This window comes from Passer montanus, unplaced genomic scaffold (assembly GCF_014805655.1).
Source record: "Passer montanus isolate IOZ18808 unplaced genomic scaffold, ASM1480565v1 scaffold12, whole genome shotgun sequence".
In the NCBI taxonomy this organism is placed as follows: domain Eukaryota; kingdom Metazoa; phylum Chordata; class Aves; order Passeriformes; family Passeridae; genus Passer; species Passer montanus.
The window spans coordinates 3,758,454-3,776,279 of NW_024358722.1; the positions used below are offsets into that span (position 1 = coordinate 3,758,454).

Sequence of the window (17,826 nt, forward strand, 5' to 3'; positions counted from 1 at the left end):
GGTGCGTGGGTCAGCGCGGGGCGCGGCCGCCGGCGGCTCCCGCCGTCCCCCGCTGCCCGCCCTCCGCCTGCGGGGGTCTCGGCTCGGCCTCTGGGACCGGGCTGCGCGGCGGGCGGTGCGACCGCGCTGAGAGGCAGAGAAGGCGGCGAAGCTGGTGAAGGGTTTGGAGGGTAAGTGCTGCGGGGGCTGGGGGTGTTCAGCCTGGAGAAGATGAGGTTCGGGGGAGCCCTTAGCGCTCTCTGCAACCATCCGAAAGGAGGTCGTGGCCAGGAGGGGCTCGCCCCTTCTCCCAGGCAACCAGGACAAGAGGACACAGCCTCAGGCTGCGCCAGGGGGGGTTTAGGCTGGACATCAGGAGGAATTTCTCCACAGAAGAGATAATTAGACATTGGAGTGGGCAGCCCAGGGAAGTGGTGGAGTCACCGTCTCTGCGGGTGTTCAAGGAAAGACTGGCCGTGGCACTCGGTGCCATTGGGTCCTGGGTTGGACTCGGTGACTTCAGAGGTCTTTTCCAACCTAAAAGATTCCGTGAGAGGCCGGTGCTGTGGGGCATGGGTGGGGATGTGGAGGGGCTTGCCCTCGCAACTGCGGGGCTCCTGGGGGGGCGGGTGTCCCTAACTTGCGACCAGTTTTGCATGGTTTGAAATTTGTCGGGAGGGCAGGTGCACTGAGGGACCCTTAGTGGAGTTTGGAGGGTGAGGGTCTTGGTAGGGAGCTGGCAGGAGTGAGCTGAGTGTTGGTCTCTCATTTGGCTCTCTCAGAAGAAATATAAAATGGCTGATTTGTTAGAGATAAACAAGGGTAAAAACCAAAACCGTCAATTGAGGCAAGAGCAGATAAAGGTGAGTTGTCAGTAATAGAACTTCTGGTGGAAGGGAGAAGATTTCTTAGCCATAGTGCAATGAGGTTGTGGGATCATTTTGCAGTCACAGTTGTGGGGATAAATAAAAGATTTGGCCTTAAGCTGCCTTGTATGTGTTTGTGGAAATAAGTTTGATAATTAAAGGTTTGAATTGGTGACCTGGGGCATCTTTTATAGCCCAACCATCCTATGTAGAATAATAAATGAATCAAAGTACAGTTTTTTTGGTTTTTTTTTTTCAGTAGCAGGGAGGTTTTAGCTGGTGTGATAAACATTTTTGCCTTTAAATTTTCCCCTTTCCTTGCTTGTTGTCTTCTGCAAGCCCTCCAAGCTGGCTTCTAAGCCATCCATCTTAAGCATTAGACTTTTCTCTGAGTTTATGCAAAATTTAGCAGCCACATACAGAAGCTGGATATTTTACCAGTGATTTCTGGTGAAAAACACAACTGCACACACAACTTGAGCACATATATTTAATAAAGTTCTGCTATAAAAGTTGTGCAGAAAAGCTCCTTTATTAATTAAGATTTGCAGAGGTGAAGTCAGAGTTGTTTGGAGTCTCATGAGAAATTGGTTCCACCTTGCATATTCTCCATTAGATGGATCTGACATTTTTCAGTATGTTTGGATAAAATTAATCTTTGATTCAGTAGTAGTAATGAACTGCCATATACTTAAGTTATTTAACTGTCTACATCTGGGTTGACTTCATCTACTTGCATTTGGGGATAAGTAGGTTGTAGAAGTGATTTGAAATTCATCAGTTATAGGGAAAATTCCATATCAGTTTCCCATTTGATTTGTTAGACTAGGTGTCTAACTAAGGTGAGTTCAGAAGACTTTTCCCTAAAGACATTTAAATTGAGAAGCCTAATACTGAACAGCATAATGTGATCTGTGCCACCATGCTGCTATGCATTACAGAAAGTTATGCTTAATGTTTGCCAAGTGTGATGATCTCCTCCTCCTCCTCTTCTTCATTTTCTTCTTCTTCTTGCATTTCAGGAAAACATGAAGAGAAGGACAGAACCCGAATTTAGCAGCCCCCAAAATAAGCAAAAGAAGAGGATAGAAGACTTGGGACTAACCCTCAGTTCTACTTCAGATGATGAAAATCAGTTTAGTAATCATACTACTCAAGGTAAGGTTGGAGATCTGGAATGTGCTGCTGCAGGGGATGTAAATGATAACCAGGAATTGAACCGACATCTTCTGAGTCCTAACTGATAGCCTGAATTTCAAGGGTGTACTCTCTCTTTAGGAAAAAAGCTACATTATTTCTTTTCAAAATATTGGATTGGTGTGAATTCTTTTAGGCTCTTTAAAAATCTTAGGTAAACCTTTTAATCTGGGAATTGTATGAATTCAGATGTAGAAAACTGGATTTGAAGTAGATGACATGCATGATCCAGAGCTCTAAACATCCTTGTCATACTGATCTTTTCAGTCTCAGCAGTTATTTCTGGTTTGGAAACTCAGTACTGAGGCATTGTGGGTGTTACACCATAAAGAAGCATCATAATTTTGTTTAAAAAGGAAGAAAGAAATCAGTAGTCTTACCACATTTCTGCAGACAGGAGAAATTTAGATGAATACAATGGGGCCAGTTGGTTGGGGCTTCTACTTTGTAGGACCATCTCTTGTGCTGGCTCAGTGTGATTTTGCCAGGGGACAGAGTTGTGAGAGCTCACAGGTGCTTCTTTTCAGAAAGATCTATTTCAGAGTTAACTCAATGCCTACTTTTTCTTGGAGTGTGCTTTCTCACCTGGAGTTGGGATATACCACAGATGAGGCATGTGACCTGTACAATTGGTGTCACTGTTGTGGGACACTTTAAACTCTCCCAAGATGGTACTTCAGGTTACTTCACTGTTGTGCCTGCTACGTCAGAGTGTTAGGATTTCTCATGGTCATGAAGTGTTCAAGTGCCTGAACACATAAAGAAGCCTTCCCTTGTGAAAATGGAAGGGGGTGTGTGTGGAAGATGAGCGGGTTGGTGTGGGAGTAGCTGTAGCTGCAGGGTATAGTGTGTGTACCTGTCTGACAAGGCCCAAGGTGAGGGAGGAGGCCAGAGGTGCAGAATGTGAGAGCTGGGGTTGGGAATGCTCTGTGCACTCAGGGCTGAGCTAAAAAATTAAAACGGATGTTTTTATCATTTTTCTCCCCCTTGTGATTATTGAGTTCATACAGGAATCAAAACAGGTGTAAGCCTTAGTGTTTAAGAAACAAATTGATACAGTTCAAGGACAATATTTTGGGTAGAGTTAATTGTTTATTAGTCTGTTACACCCATTGTGGTTTCTAATGAAAGAAGGGAGGTTGGGGAAAGAAGTGATTTGAGATTTAATCTCAGCTGAGCATGGCTTAGCAAATCTTTAAAACAAGAAGAGTTGTAAAGGGACTGCACTGAAACTTATGCAGTAGGTGAAAAACTGCCTAACTTGCTGTAGTGAACTTGGGGATCCTTGCTATTTAACTGGATAGTGGGGGTCTAACTGAAGTATAATAAATTAGCTTTCTCTTCTTTCTGCAGTATTGGCCATTTGGTAGATGACTGTGTACTCGATGTGAGTTTTTGGCTAAGTTAGGGATGGATTTGCACTTGTAGTTAGATAGCATATAGAAGAAAATTCAAAATGTTTCATCAGGGTGTAATTGCCACTATTCTAAGGAGAGAATCCCTGTGGATCTTCTCAGTTCCTCAGGATCATTGTGAAGGTCAGGCACACCACAGTACTGTTGTGGTCATGCTGTGGCTGCTCTGCTGTGTGATGGGGTTTGCCCAGCCCTTTGTAGGGCCTGGAATCATGGGGTCAGAGAGGTTGTGTGTCTCTCTGAGGCAACAGGGAAGATAACCAAGTGTTGGTTGCACAGGGTGTGTTATATTACACCTGCATGCTTCCTGTAACACATTTGAGACACTGAGGTGTCCTCTGTGCGTGTTCGGAGGATTTCATGAGTCTCACTATGTTCTAATGTGATTATTGAGATGTCTTTCTTCCATTTCATTTTTATTTTCATTCTCACTTTTTTGCTCGTTTTCAGAATCTTCCAGTAGCACCAGTGGGTCTGACAGTGAGAGCGATGAAAAAAGACCAGTCTTCAGCAATGAGTTCAAACAAGACTCTCTCGTGGAGGGTACTTCATCCCGCTACTCAATGTATAACAGTGTCTCCCAAAAGCTTATGGTAGGTCAAAATAGTTTTGGACCAAACTGTTAAGAACTGGTGAAAAGACCAGTTTTTTATAAAAAATACTTTGATTTTGATCCTCTTTGTAGCAGGGTTCTCTGTCTTTTATTTCTTTACTGTCTTGTACATACGTGAAATTGATTACATCCCTGCTTTTTGTTATTGTTCTCTTATTGTTAAAATTTACTGAGAGAAAAGCCTGAAAAACCAGCAGATAATGAACATAGCTCTTTTAACCTAAGAGATGTGTATGTGTTTCAGGAGCAGTGTCTTGCATTCCTCCTCTGAGTTTTACATGGATTTTTAGCTGGTATTTGAAATGCATGTGAATACATGTTCACAACAAAGAATATCATCGCAACATGAATTTTTTTCCTGTACCAACATCTTTTTTTATGAACCATCCATGCTTACTGAACCCTGTGATGAATGACTCCAGGCTCCTCACTACTTTCTCTCCGAGCAGGCTCTTGCTGCCTTACTGAACCTTATGTAATTTGCTGTCATCTCAAACATCATTCTTCAGATCTAGTTTTTTTGTATCTTGCCTCAGTGAAGTGAACTCACTTGAAAGTCCTGAAAGCTACAATTGAGATTAAAAATGCTCAGTGCCTGCAAGTCACTTCAGGGTGATGTGCCCTACTCTTTGACCTTAGCAGTAGTACACAAACTTAAGTCCACTTGCCTCAGAGTGCTCCCTTTGCTCCCTTTATAGGCCAAGATGGGCTTCCGGGAAGGAGAAGGTCTGGGAAAATACGGCCAAGGCAGGAAGGATATTGTTGAGGCCTCCAATCAGAAGGGAAGGAGAGGCTTTGGCTTGACCCTCAAAGGATTTGATGGGGAGCTCAATATTGATTGGCAGGATGAGCCAGAGGTAAGTACTTTCTGTTTTAAGCCCCATTTCTCTTATGGTGTTCAGCAAAAACTGGGAGAAAGAATGTGTGAACTGTGTTTTTTCTTGGCAGCTGTATCTTTTCTGGTGTCTCTAAATTGTACTTTGAGTACTTGACTTCTGTTTTGCCTTGATTATCAGACTCTAATAAAGGGGAATGTGGTGAGGGTTTTGTTTTTTTTTTTTTTTGTGGTGGAGGTGTTTGAAGTTGTTTTTCATTTTAAAAATAAACAAGATATGTTTCAGTCCAGGAGGAAAAAACTCTACAGTTGGCACTGAAGTCATGGCATAACCCCTTATGCTAGCATTGGGGGGGCAAACTTTTGGGGAGCAGTTTTTATATTTTTCTAGCAAAAACATCTTTGGCTCTTCCCATGACTTGTGTTTGCAGCCTAGTGCCTACGAGAAGGTGGACTGGTGCCCTGAGTGTACCACAGAGATCCCAGATGCTCAGGAGCTGAAGGAGTGGATGACTGTGGGGAAGGTAAATTTTTATATATTGGTGCTTAAGTTTGCCATCGGGAGGCAAACTTTTGGGGGAGCAATTAGTTTTTATATTTTTCTAGCAAAAACATCTTTGATTCTTCCCATGACTTGTGTTTGCAGCCTAGTGCCTACGAGAAGGTGGACTGGTGCCCTGAGTGTACCACAGAGATCCCAGATGCTCAGGAGCTGAAGGAGTGGATGACTGTGGGGAAGGTAAATTTTTATATATTGGTGCTTACCAGCCCAAGACAAAGCAGGAGTGCTCAGCCTGGGATGGGACAGTTGCCATGTCAAATAGCTGTAGAATAGCATGAACTGTGAACAAGCTCTTGAGGTTGCTAGTTTAGCTTTCTGCTTAAAGGAGATCCAGCTAGATCTGATCAGGTTGCTCAAGGCCTTGTTTAATGGAGTTTTGAGTATTTTCAAGGGTGGAAGCTTCACAGCACAGTCTGGGCATCTGTTCAGTGTTTGACAACCCAGTTGACAAAAGAAAATTTACATATGGCTAATTAGCATTTTTATGTGGCTTTTGTCCATTGTTTCTTATCATGTTGCTATACATCTCTAGGAGCCTAGGTCAATCTTTTTTGCCTCCTGTTAGGGACTTGTCCCATTGTTAGGTACTGCAAAAGGATCTCCCTTTCTGCATTCTGAGCAACAATTCTCAGCTTTTTCTCATTCACCAGGTGTTTTTTGATCCTTGTTATTTTGGTGGTCCTTTTGCTGCTTTTGTTCCAGTATGTCTGTTTTTATACTGGAAAGTGCTTAAACTGGATACAGTATTTCATATGTGATCTCAAGATGCCTAACATGGGAGAAAATTCCTGAGCCGAATTGCCACACTTTTGCTGATACAGCCTAGTGTGTGATTGGCAGCCTTCATCCATTATTGGTACATGCTGCATTCTGAAATGACAATATCATGCTTGCTAATTGCTCCCTGTGCTCTTGTCCTGTTACAGAGGAAGTTGATGATTGAAGATGAAACAGAGTTCTGTAATGAAGAGCTTTTACATAATGTCCTGCAGTGCAAGGTGAGCCCCCTTTTTAGAGAGGAACTAAATTTTTGGAAAATAAAGTGAGATGAATAAAGAGGATTGAGTAGTTAGGTAAATGACAAGAGCTCAGAATGTCCTCTGTCACCTCAATGTCACTGGGATGACCTAGCATCCTGTTTTTTACTATCTGTTCAGCAGCCTGTTTTGAACCTCAGCCTTCTGAGAGATTTTCTTGGTATAACTCCAGCTGGCAGCTAAGCCCCCTGCAGCTGCTCACCCATTCTCCCACCAACGGGATTGGGGAGAGCATGGGAAGGGTAAAAGTGAAGAAAAGTCATAGGTTTAGATAAAGGCAATTTAATATGTAAAGTAAAAGCCACTCAATTGAAGGAAAGCAAAACAAGGAATTAATTCACTACTTGCTATGGGCAAGGTATTCAGCCATCTATCTTCAGGCGCCATGGGCAAGGTATTCAGCCATCTATCTTCAGGAGAGCAGGGCTCCATCATATGCAAGGTTACTTGGGAAGATAAAAAAACAACTCTGAATGTCCTCAGCTTCCTCCTTCTTCCCCCAGCTTTACATACTGAGCACTATGGGGTGTGGTATGGAATATCTCTTTGGACAGTTGGGGTCACCTGTCCCAGCTATGTCCCCTCCAAACTCCACAAGAATGCATTTCCTACCTACTTGCTGTCAGGGTGGTATGAGAAGCAGAAATGTCTTCATGCTGTTCAAAGGCTGGTCAGAAGTAACAAAAGCATCTCTATGTTATCAACACTGTTTCCATCACAAATCCAACCCTACCTACTTTCTGGCAGGGTGGTATGAGAAGCAGAAAAGGTCTTAATGCTGTTCAAACACTGCTCAGAAGTAACAAAAGCATCTCTATGTTATCAACACTGTTTCCATCACAAATCCAAAATGTATCTCAATACTAGCTAATATGAAACTACTACTATGAAACAAATTAACTCTACTCCAGCCAAAACCAGCTCAGAGATGATAGAAAGCAGTCACCTGCCCTTAATCCGACTGAAAGGCTGAAGGCTTGACTAAACTAAGGAAATGAGCTCCCCTTCTTTTCTTGTCTGTTCAGTCTTCCATCTTCAATTTTATCATGCCCTTGTATACTGCAGTAGAGAGTGTGTGTATATATGTGAAAGAAATACTTTAGGCTGGGACTGCTTTTGAGGTGGCTAACCATATTATCAGGCTCTGGAGCTATCAGTACAGAATTTGTCAGTGTTATTAAATTTGCTTAAGAGCTGAGGTGGCTTAGAAAAAGAGTAAATATCATTGTGAGACAGAAAAACATTTTGTATTGGTGAACAAATCCTGCATGGAGTTTGCTGTCTAAGGAGAGAGAAACAAGAAGATGGGAATTGCTGATGCCCACCTATCCCTCCAGCCTGTGCCAGGTCCAGCTGAGCTTTGTTTCTGTTTGTGCAGAGTGTATTTGATGAGCTGGATGGAGAAGAAATGCGTCGAGCCCGAACAAGGTCTAACCCCTATGAGATGATCCGTGGAGCTTTCTTCCTGAACAGGTTTGTAGAATGTCTGGTACTGTAATCCCTTTCCCATTATGTCTATTTTTAGCTGTGGGAGCCAAGGATGAAACTTAACAAGGCCATATTTATGTCTTCACAGGGCTGCAATGAAGATGGCAAATATGGACCATGTCTTTGACTATATGTTTACAAACCCTAAGGACAGCCAAGGGGTGAGTGCTGCTAACTTTCAAATAGTGCTTTCTCAGAGAATGTGGAAGATGGGAAGAAAGGAGAATCTTTAGGATACTAGCTGGGAAAACAGGTCCTTGAAAGATTCCTCTGAGCAGTGTAGTTTGTGGTGTATGTGGTTTGACTGACGGGAGCTGTTATGGGTCAGTAGAATTTCCTCAGCTTCCTTTTGCAGGTGCCTTTGATAAAGGAGTATGATGCAGAGCTGCTCTACTTTGCTGATGTGTGTGCTGGTCCTGGAGGCTTCTCTGAATATGTCTTGTGGAGACGGAAGTGGCATGCAAAAGGATTTGGCATGACCTTGAAAGGACCGAATGATTTTAAACTGGAGGACTTCTATTCTGCTTCCAGTGAGCTCTTTGAACCTTATTATGGTATGTAGTACACCCATAAATGTAACCTGATGTTTTTGTTCATGCTGCAGCCTCTGTATTAGTGGCAGAACTGGTATCAATATACTAGCAGGGGGATCTAGAAGAAGCCTGGGGAACCATTTTACAAGGTAGAAGGGGGCTGTCATTGGAGGAAGGGGTTGAGATTGGTGAGTTTGCATATCAAGTAGTTCTGACAAGTAACTTTCATTTTTTCGAAGTCATTTGCATTTATTACCAGTCTGGTCTGGGAATATGTTTCATTGTAGCAGTTGATAGTTGACCAACTCTCCTGCTGTGAACAGGGATACCTTCCATGAGACCAGATTGCTCAAAGTGCTGTCCAAGCTAGCTGTGAACAGACACTGGGCATCCACAACTTTTCTGGGCAATGTGTCCCAGTGACTCATCACTCTGAGTAAATTTCTTGTAAATGTCCATTTTAAATGTACCCTCTTTCAGTTTAAAGCTATTATACATTATTCTATCACTACACTCCCTGATAAAAAGTCCCTTCCTATCTTTACTGTAGCCCACTTTAGGTACTGAAGGGTGCCTAGACTCCCTAGAGCCTTCTCTTCTCTAGGCTAAACAGCCTCAGTGTTCTCAGTCTATCCTTATGGGAGAGGTGCTCCAGCCTCCCAATGTGCCCAAAGATCTATCAGCAGAGCCAGAGTTAGACACCTCATTTACCCAACTGTCAGCCTGTTTCTGTACCAGACCCTCCTAGCTGTGCTCTCATAATTGATTGTGGGCTCTTAGTAAAGATAAATAAAACAGATTTGGGCTGGAGGCTGTATCTGAATCACTGTGACTAAATGAGCTGCTTAATCCAAGGAGGTTTGTTATGTTAACATGTTTTATCTTGCTTTGAGACTGACTAAACAGGTGCACACAGACAATTGCTGCATCTCATCTTGTGCATTGTAACTTGTTAATCTTGATGATGTGTTTGAGCCCTCTATCTGCATTGCTTTTAGGACTAGGAGGGGAAATCCAAGGATTGCTAGTATTTGTGCTTCTTATTTCAGACTATATAAAAGAAACTGGAAGGTGACTGTCTTGTAGAGGATGTATTTTTGTGTTATTGTGCCTTGTGTGATTTTTTTCCCTCTCCACCACTGACTCTTGTTGGCTGCCACTCTTGACACCTGACTATGAGCTCTTAGAGAATGGTTAGTAGCACTTAAGGATTAGATCTTAGTTAAAGTTCATGGCAAGGGCAGGAAGGCAGATAAACACTTGGTTGCAGTGTTTGGATCTTCATAGTTCATGGCAAACTGCTGTTATGGAGAGGAGGAGATACCTGGAGAAATTAATAGCCCAATGGTTTTGATTAATTTTCTTGATCCCTTTCTGTTATGCTATAAAGTCTAGTGAGGTATGTACAGACTCTCTTCCACTGATGGGAAGGAAGTAGCCTGCCATGATATTTCTGTTGTGAAGAATTGTAAAAAATTCCAGTGTCACTTCACTTATTGACAGGATGGTTGTGAGGAGTTTGGTTATCAAAACCATATCATGCATCCTGATCTCTTCTGCTTTCTAGTCCTCCAGCTGAGGTAATAGAACCTGTAGTTGTAGAAGATTTACAGGATCTAATACTAAACAGAAGTGCAGCCTTACTTGAGGCACAATTGGTGAGCTCTAGAATATATCTTAGGTCAGCTTTCTAAAACACCAGCTGGGGGACAATGTAGCTCTCTTTTAAAAGAGCCCTATGGGAAAACTGTATGAGTATTTGTGCACAAACCCTACATCTTTTTCCTTACTCCCTTCACAAATTTGTTCACTGTTTTTGTTGGGGGGCTTGCTTTTTTAAAGCCCAAATTACACTGTGCTTGAAAATAGACTATTATGTGTCTTTGGAATTATTTGAATTCTTAGTAAAAGGTTACAAATGCTCAATATAAAGAATTTTGCCTTGTCTGTAATAATGTGTTTTTAACAGGTGAACTGTGCAGTGAAGTTGACTCTTACATTTTCAGTAGGTTCAGCTATGTGCCACTCCTGCTTGGATGAGATATTGTTTTGTCATATAATCTTTATTTGTCTTGTGCTGAAGCTAATGTAGAACTCATCATTTGAGCATGGTTATTGTATGGTCTTGTTTCAGCCCCCTGACCACTCAATCTGAATAACTTTTCTGAATTAAAAAGCATCTTTGGTGGTGGACAAGGGACTTTGTTAATGTTTATTTCACCTATCAAGGTCTTTGTAATTTCTGACCAAATGTTGATTGAATACAATAGATCACCTGCACATACTGATCTCTTGTTTGCACTTGCAAATGTATTATTGATTGTCTCCTTTTTTTCTTTAGGAGAGGGTGGGATTGATGGAGACGGAGACATCACTCGATCAGAGAACATTACTGCTTTCCAGAATTTTGTTTTGGATAATACTGATCGCAAGGGAGTGCATTTCTTAATGGCTGATGGGGTTAGTTAATTTCTTTTTCTTCCTGCACTAAAACAAACCCAACAAAACAGACACCTTTGTCTGCATACAGTAGGGTGTTTGACATGTGTAACTACAATATGAAATTCTACAGGCCTTGCCATTACAATTCCTGGTGCTGATTCTTTTATTTTAAACAGAAATGATCATGATTCAATGATTTAGTTCCTCAGAATCCTTTGCTTGACCAACAGATTTGTGGAGATACTAATCATATGCTATGCACTTTGCAGGGTTTCTCAGTGGAGGGTCAGGAGAATCTGCAAGAAATCCTAAGCAAACAACTCATGCTTTGCCAGTTCCTCACAGCACTGTCCATTGTCCGGACAGGTATGTTTGGTCCATTAACCTTCCTCTTTCTCTAAGGTGTGGGTGGCACTGGGGAATGTTGCTGTACAGTTTTTATTAGTGCCTTGAAGTCTGCTCTGCCATGAGTTGCACAGAATTGAATGTGTATGCATAAGTCCTGAGATGGTTGTCACAAAGTTAAGATATCTGGTGAGAAAAATAAGCTAATCTATGTTTTGCTTTTGATTAAAAGTATGAACTAAAATGCATTAATTTAAAGCACTTAATTTGTTGGGTTATGTAGCTGTCTTGGGGTAAGGTCATGCAGTGTGATAACTGGACAGTCTGCCTGAGATTTATGGCACTAGCTGGACCAACTTCCTCAATATCCCAGCTGATTGGAACAGTGGTGTTTATCCAGTTCTTTCTTTCCTCTAGCTTCTGAAGGCTTTTCTCCTTTAAATCTGCCATCTGTGTGATAAGAACTAATGATGCCTTACCCTGTCTTAGCTGCACCTATTTGTTGCTAAATGATGGACTTTACACTGTGTCTGATTCTGATGGCTTCTGTCTTTCACTGAGTTTAGTTAGCCCTTGGCACTGATGTAGAAGACAAATTGTAACAAAATGATAATTTGTATCTTGTGCCCTATGTTTAGAAGAACCTGAGGCAATGATCTACTAAGGAGTAGTCTCAAATGTGATGTGATAAAAGGCCAGCTTTCTTTAAGTCTTTCCTACATGGGTAGATAATAGGTCTGAAAAAATGCCTGCTTTTTGCTTGGGGAAATTGGGAATCTTATTTGAAGGAGGGGGGCAACAAAGACTCTTTTCTCTCTAGATGGCAAGTTGTTCTGTTTAGGTAACATCTTTTAGTCTTCTCCTCTGGTCTGAGGTTCCTTGTTGCATATATCAGGGCTCCTCTTCCCTGGAGGCTTTGGGATATGCACTGCCAGGCCATAGGGCACAGGCTGGGCCTGGAAGGGAAGGATGAGAGGCAGATAGAAGGTTTGCTTGTGAGACAGCCTACATGCTGATTAGATTCTTGCCAAGGGAATGCTTTTCTCTCTACTGCAGAGACATAGGGAAGATGTTTCATGAAGTCTTGGTAGCTCACTTCATGACTGTATTCTGGATGCTGTTTAATTGCACAAAGACTCTGTTACTAGTTCTGCAGGATTGAAATGCTCGGTATCTCCTTGTTTCCCTATTATCTACTGGCATCAGTGTACTTCCTCTTTTTTTTACAGGAGGACATTTTGTCTGCAAAACCTTTGACCTGTTTACTCCATTCAGTGTGGGTCTTGTTTATCTGCTCTATTGCTGCTTTGAGAGAGTTTGCATCTTTAAACCTGTGACCAGCCGCCCTGCTAACTCGGAGAGGTGAGATGCTTGAGCATGAGGGTCTACTAAAGAAAAGGATCCTCTGAATATAGTGAAAAATGGATTTGGGTAAGCCTAGTGTAGGCTTTGTGACCTGCCTCAATTAGCAGCTGTCTTGGAGGAAGAAACAATTTAGATGTTCGGTAAATTACGGACAAGGTAAAGATTATATTTGCCAAATTCTTGTTACGGGAAGGAAGCTGTGGAACTGGATATGTAACAAATCTTGTTTTGCATGAAACAACTGTGGTTTCAGTGAATCCAGAGGATACATGAGAGGTTGGACATAAGCTGGCACTGTGTGCTCACTGCACAGAAAGCCAGTTGTATCCTGGGCTGCATCCAAAGCAGTGTGGCCAGCAAGATAAGGGAGGGAAACTGTGCCCTGCTACTCTGCTCTGGTGAGACTCATCTTGCAGTGTTGCATCCAGCTCTGGGGTCCCCAGCACAAGGAAGGACATGGATCAGTTGGAGCAAGTCCAGAGGAGGAGCACCAACATGATTGCAATGATGAAGCACATTTCCTATGAGGAAAGGCTGAGAATTGGGATTGTTCAGCCTGAAAAAGAGAAGGCTTAGGGGTGACCTAACTGGGGCCTTCCAGTACTTGGAGGTACTGGATAATCTTTAAGATCCCTTCTAACCCAAACCAGTCTATGATTCTGTGATACTGTGTTTTCATTGTACCTGTCAATTTTAGCAGAACTGGTTTGCTACTTGAGGGAGATATATGGGAGGTTTACATAGGGTTGCATTTCCCTGTCTTTCCAGAGCTTAGAAAATGTACGATGACTCAGTGATAGGTCAGTTTGCATCTTTGTAAGGATATTTAGGAGAAAAGAGTTTGGGAAGCTCTCCTTATAATAGGAGTGTGGCGGAAAAGTTGGCTGTGTGAAAAAACTGATCTCTGTGCCTTGCTCTGCAGGTACGTGGTGTGCAAAGGCCTGAAGTCAGGGATTGAGGATGTGCGGGATTACCTCTTCACAGTGAACATCAGACTCAACCAGCTGCGCAATTCTGACGTCGATGTGAATCTTGTCGTGCCCCTGAACGTGATCAAAGACAACCAGGATTTCTACAATTATGTCGTCCAGTCCAATGAAAAGTGAGTTACTGTGGGTGATGAAGGCTGCTGGCTGTAGGCAGACTAATTTAGCATGGCTTTCAGGTGTAACTTCCTGCACTCATGGAAGTACTTGTTGATGCTGCCACACTGCTCTCCTTTTGTTCCCTGAGAGGCTGAGCAGAGCAGGGGGACTCTTTGCAAACAGAAATGCTGTATTACTGTTAGTGACTGTTTGGCCTCAGAGCACTGTGTAGAAAAGAAAGTACTGCCTAATTTGTTCCAGTGATCTTCCCGTGAATTTGAATCACGTTGGCTAAGATCCCTCATTGCTCTGTGAATCAGACTAGCTTCCCCTTGTTGTCTCAGCACTCTTTCTTGTTTTGAACAGTAGAACAATGTTGGTGGTGATTAACTTGCTCCCTGACTAAAACTTTTCTTCTCTTTTAGCCACTGCAAAGTTCAGATAAAGGCACTAGCCAAAATTCGTGCCTTTGTTCAAGACACGTGAGTATATTCCTCTGCCTTTTGGTGAAGACTGAATGAACCTACTATTAATGAATTGTTTTGCCCTTGTTTAATAAGTTGTTGATTTGAGCTGATATTTGTCTTGGCCTTTGGAAAGTGAAAAGTGCTTTAAGGTAGCTCAGTTTGTTCTCCACCTGAGTTATTTGCAGAGATGTGTGGATGGCTGGAGGAGTCCTGAAAATTGATGATCTATTATCACCCTTGTTGGGAAGGCTTCCATGCACTGGATGATTTCCAGTTACCATAAGTGAGCTTGCTTCTTAGCAGGAATGTAAGCAGAAAAGTAACTTGTAGCTGGTATTTTCAATTCAACGGTGACCATCCAAGTTGAGTGTGGTTCATAGCTGTTCATTTTTCCATTTGCAATTCAAAACATCTGTGTTACAGACCTAGAATTACCTAAAGGTTGACATCAATTTCTTGCATAAAACTAAAGTCATTGCAATGTTTCCCTGCTATGGCTTTTCTGCTCAGGTGTTATTCAGACATAGTATATAGGGTAGAAAGTTGAGTGAATGTGGTAGTTAGAAATTGTCTTAGAGCTGATTCCGTCTTGACACTGTTTTTTGTATGGCCTTGAACAGGTTTTCACTGTTATTCTTAAGTAGGGCTGTGTGCCCAGCTTTTGGAGATTTGTATAAGTTTGTACAAATACATAACTTACTGAAAACATTTATACCCAGTGGTACTTTCATGGAATGAAGTGATGGCTGATAGTAGTGCAGACCATGAAACAAAGCTAAAGACAGGAACTAGAGGGTAGGGAGGGAAGACTGCATCCTCTTTCATAGAACCCTTTGTGGAGCAGCTAATGTTGTTCTCAAGCCAGATGCTGAAAGTTCTGCATTTTATAAGGCTGGGATGTATAAGGCTGCAAGATCAAGGAGGTTTCACCATCTTAACAGTCTGCTGTCTTTCTTTAGAACGCTGGTTGAGCCACGGCAGGCTGAAATCCGAAAGGAGTGTCTCCAGCTGTGGGGGGTAAGTAAGGTGTCAACAGGCAAATTGCAAAGGTGTCCATGCTGTAGTGAAACAAGAGTGGAGCTGCAGTAAAGATGGACTTTCTAGACAGAGGTTTAATATCTTGTCTTGTGGGAAAGTCAGAAACCGTTTCAAGCTGTTACATAATCAAACAGGATGTGCCTGATTTATTGTGTATGGCTCAACTGAGCAGGCTTCTCTGCAGTTGAGAATATTTCATTGCACATAGAGTGAACTCAGCACCTAGATCCCAAGTAGCAGAGCTCTCTAAAGGGTCTTGTTTTATGAGTCTGCAGTTCGTGTTTCCTAAGCTTTTGACTGCAGTGGGGCCATAGATATTGCAGTTATTTTCACAGGCTGATGGTGTGTCTTTGATGAAAGGATATTTCATCAAAACATGCATGACATCAAAGGTTTAGACTAAATCTTTCTGGAGTTGCTGGTTGGTTTCTGTGAGATATGGTGTGCCTACATTAAATTTACAAAACATGTGAGACATTTTATTTTCAACATGACATCTCTTCATCTCGAATCCCAAGAGCAGGGGTTTCAGGGGCAGAATGTCCTGTCATATATTGAAATCAGAAATGTTCCTTTGAATGTGCCAAAGAATAACACTCAGTATCAATTGTTTGGATTTGTTTTCAGATTCCTGATCAGGCTCGTGTTGCTCCTTCATCTTCAGATCCCAAGTCCAAGTTCTTTGAGCTGATTCAGGTGAGAGTTTGCCTAGAGTCCTTTCACACAAATATAACTTCTTTTTCCTATTGGAATTAAGGGACGAAGAAGCTTGTCCTGGATTATTGCTTTATGTAGAAGTCATGTTTACCTGCCTATTGATGTATTGTGTCCATCTTGCCTTTTCCATACTTTGCTCTTTAGGGCACAGACATTGATACCTTCAGTTACAAACCCACACCTCTGAATTCCAGCACACTGGAGAAAATTCGCCAAGTGTTAGATTACCGGTGTATGGTGTCTGGAAGTGAGCAGAAGTTCCTCTTGGGGTTAGGGGTAAGTGCTAAGAACAGTTTGGAAGTCTTGCTGATTAATTTCAATGCTGCTATTCTGCCTTGCAGTTTCATCCCATCCTTTTCTGTCCCTAGAGGCCTAAAACCATCTTTTTCAGCAGTACCTGAGACTGCTAGTTATTTATGTTTCTTTCTCCTGATATCACTGCCTTTCACACTAATTAACCCTTTTTCTGTAATCTCAGCCTACACAGAGTCCTGCACTCCTGCTAGTGTCTCTAATTATCTTCACTGTCCTTTTAAAGGTGTTCTATTTCTGGTTCTTTGTGTGGGTGTGAAAAGTCACTGGTAGATTAGAATTGGTGGTTTTGTTCCTTTGCTGTAGAGGTTAAGGTTCTTCCTTAAAACTTATGACAAAGAAACTGCCTGTGATAGCCTAGGACAAAAAGATTCTCTGACGGTTGCTCTGCAGTTAGAGGTCTCTTCTCCACCCCTCCCTCAGGAAGCCTTGGCTGAATCCTACTCTGTCTTTATGTACAGAAATCACAGATCTACACCTGGGGTGGTCGCCAGTCAGACCGCTGGACAAAGCTGGATTTGAAAACTGAGCTGCCACGAGATACTCTTCTCTCTGTGGAGATTGTTCATGAGCTGAAAGGAGAGGTAGGAGCCTACTTTCTCTCTTACCATTTTGCTACAAAGAGTAGTTTCACTTAATCTCTCTAAGATACTGCAGAATAAATGTTCCATCTGTGCCGGGTACAAGTTGGTTTTTTTTGTATATAGTCTTTAGAGTAATTATTTTGGATTAAGTTCCTCCTTTCTGTCAAGTCCTAGAAATATGATCTTTCAACATTGTTTTGAAAACACTCTGGACCTGATGTGTTGCTGTTCTAAGTGGAGCTGCCTCTGACATTGCCACCATGACTTCATGTGTCTGTGGCTCTGTGGGTACATAACTGCTCAGTAGTGACTACAGCCTATGGGGAGAAGATCCTTGTGGTATATTTACAGTGTAAGGTGAAAAATCCCAGCTGCCTGGGAGTTTCCCTGTCCTCTTGCACCTCAGACAAGGATACTGTAGTGTGCTGGGCTTTGTGTACCTGATAAGGCACAGATAGCTGGTGATGGCAGCTGTGGTCCCGCCCTCTCTCCCTCCCCTAAGACAGAAGTGGGTATTTGAGATGCACCAATTCTTGGAGGATGCCATGTTCCTGTATAACGGGCAGCAGGGAATTTGAGGGAATTTGTGTGTTTCTAATATCTGGAAAGGTGCCCTCTTGCTAGAAGAGATGTCCTGTCAAAAAACAGGCTATAAATCAAAACTGAAATCTCAACAGTGTGAACAATGAATCTCTGTATTGCCCTCCTTAGGGGAAAGCCCAGCGAAAAATCAGTGCCATCCACATCCTTGATGTCTTGGTGCTGAATGGCAATGATGTTCGAACACAGCATTTCAACCAGAGGTATGTAGGTTCTGGAGAAGCTTTTTTTCTGTACATGTGTAGGAGTGACTGGGAAATAGTGTTTAGACAAAAAGCAGAATGCTTAGCACAGGGAGACATGTGCATTCAGTTGAAACACTGTTATAAAGATGAACTGTGAATGA

The 17,826-nt window shown here is 42.3% G+C and overlaps 1 protein-coding gene across 2 annotated transcripts in view; it reads left to right on the forward strand.

The window, feature by feature from the left end:
- Positions 1-17,826, forward strand: part of CMTR1 (cap methyltransferase 1) — a 25,327-nt gene continuing 7,501 nt past the window's right edge. Inside the window, exons 1-19 of one of the 2 annotated variants that reach the window (XM_039697914.1) lie at positions 1-170; positions 1,868-2,003; positions 3,908-4,050; positions 4,769-4,927; positions 5,337-5,429; positions 6,394-6,465; positions 7,883-7,977; positions 8,081-8,153; positions 8,348-8,546; positions 10,867-10,985; positions 11,237-11,333; positions 12,542-12,674; positions 13,600-13,779; positions 14,188-14,244; positions 15,189-15,246; positions 15,895-15,963; positions 16,129-16,260; positions 16,758-16,880; positions 17,592-17,683. In XM_039697914.1, coding sequence (XP_039553848.1) covers positions 1,874-2,003; positions 3,908-4,050; positions 4,769-4,927; positions 5,337-5,429; positions 6,394-6,465; positions 7,883-7,977; positions 8,081-8,153; positions 8,348-8,546; positions 10,867-10,985; positions 11,237-11,333; positions 12,542-12,674; positions 13,600-13,779; positions 14,188-14,244; positions 15,189-15,246; positions 15,895-15,963; positions 16,129-16,260; positions 16,758-16,880; positions 17,592-17,683 — 2,024 coding nt within the window. In that variant the 5' untranslated portion in view covers positions 1-170; positions 1,868-1,873. Of the gene's footprint in view, positions 171-1,867; positions 2,004-3,907; positions 4,051-4,768; positions 4,928-5,336; positions 5,430-6,393; positions 6,466-7,882; positions 7,978-8,080; positions 8,154-8,347; positions 8,547-10,866; positions 10,986-11,236; positions 11,334-12,541; positions 12,675-13,599; positions 13,780-14,187; positions 14,245-15,188; positions 15,247-15,894; positions 15,964-16,128; positions 16,261-16,757; positions 16,881-17,591; positions 17,684-17,826 lie in introns of those variants that run through there. The other variant, XM_039697915.1, reaches the window with a different exon arrangement.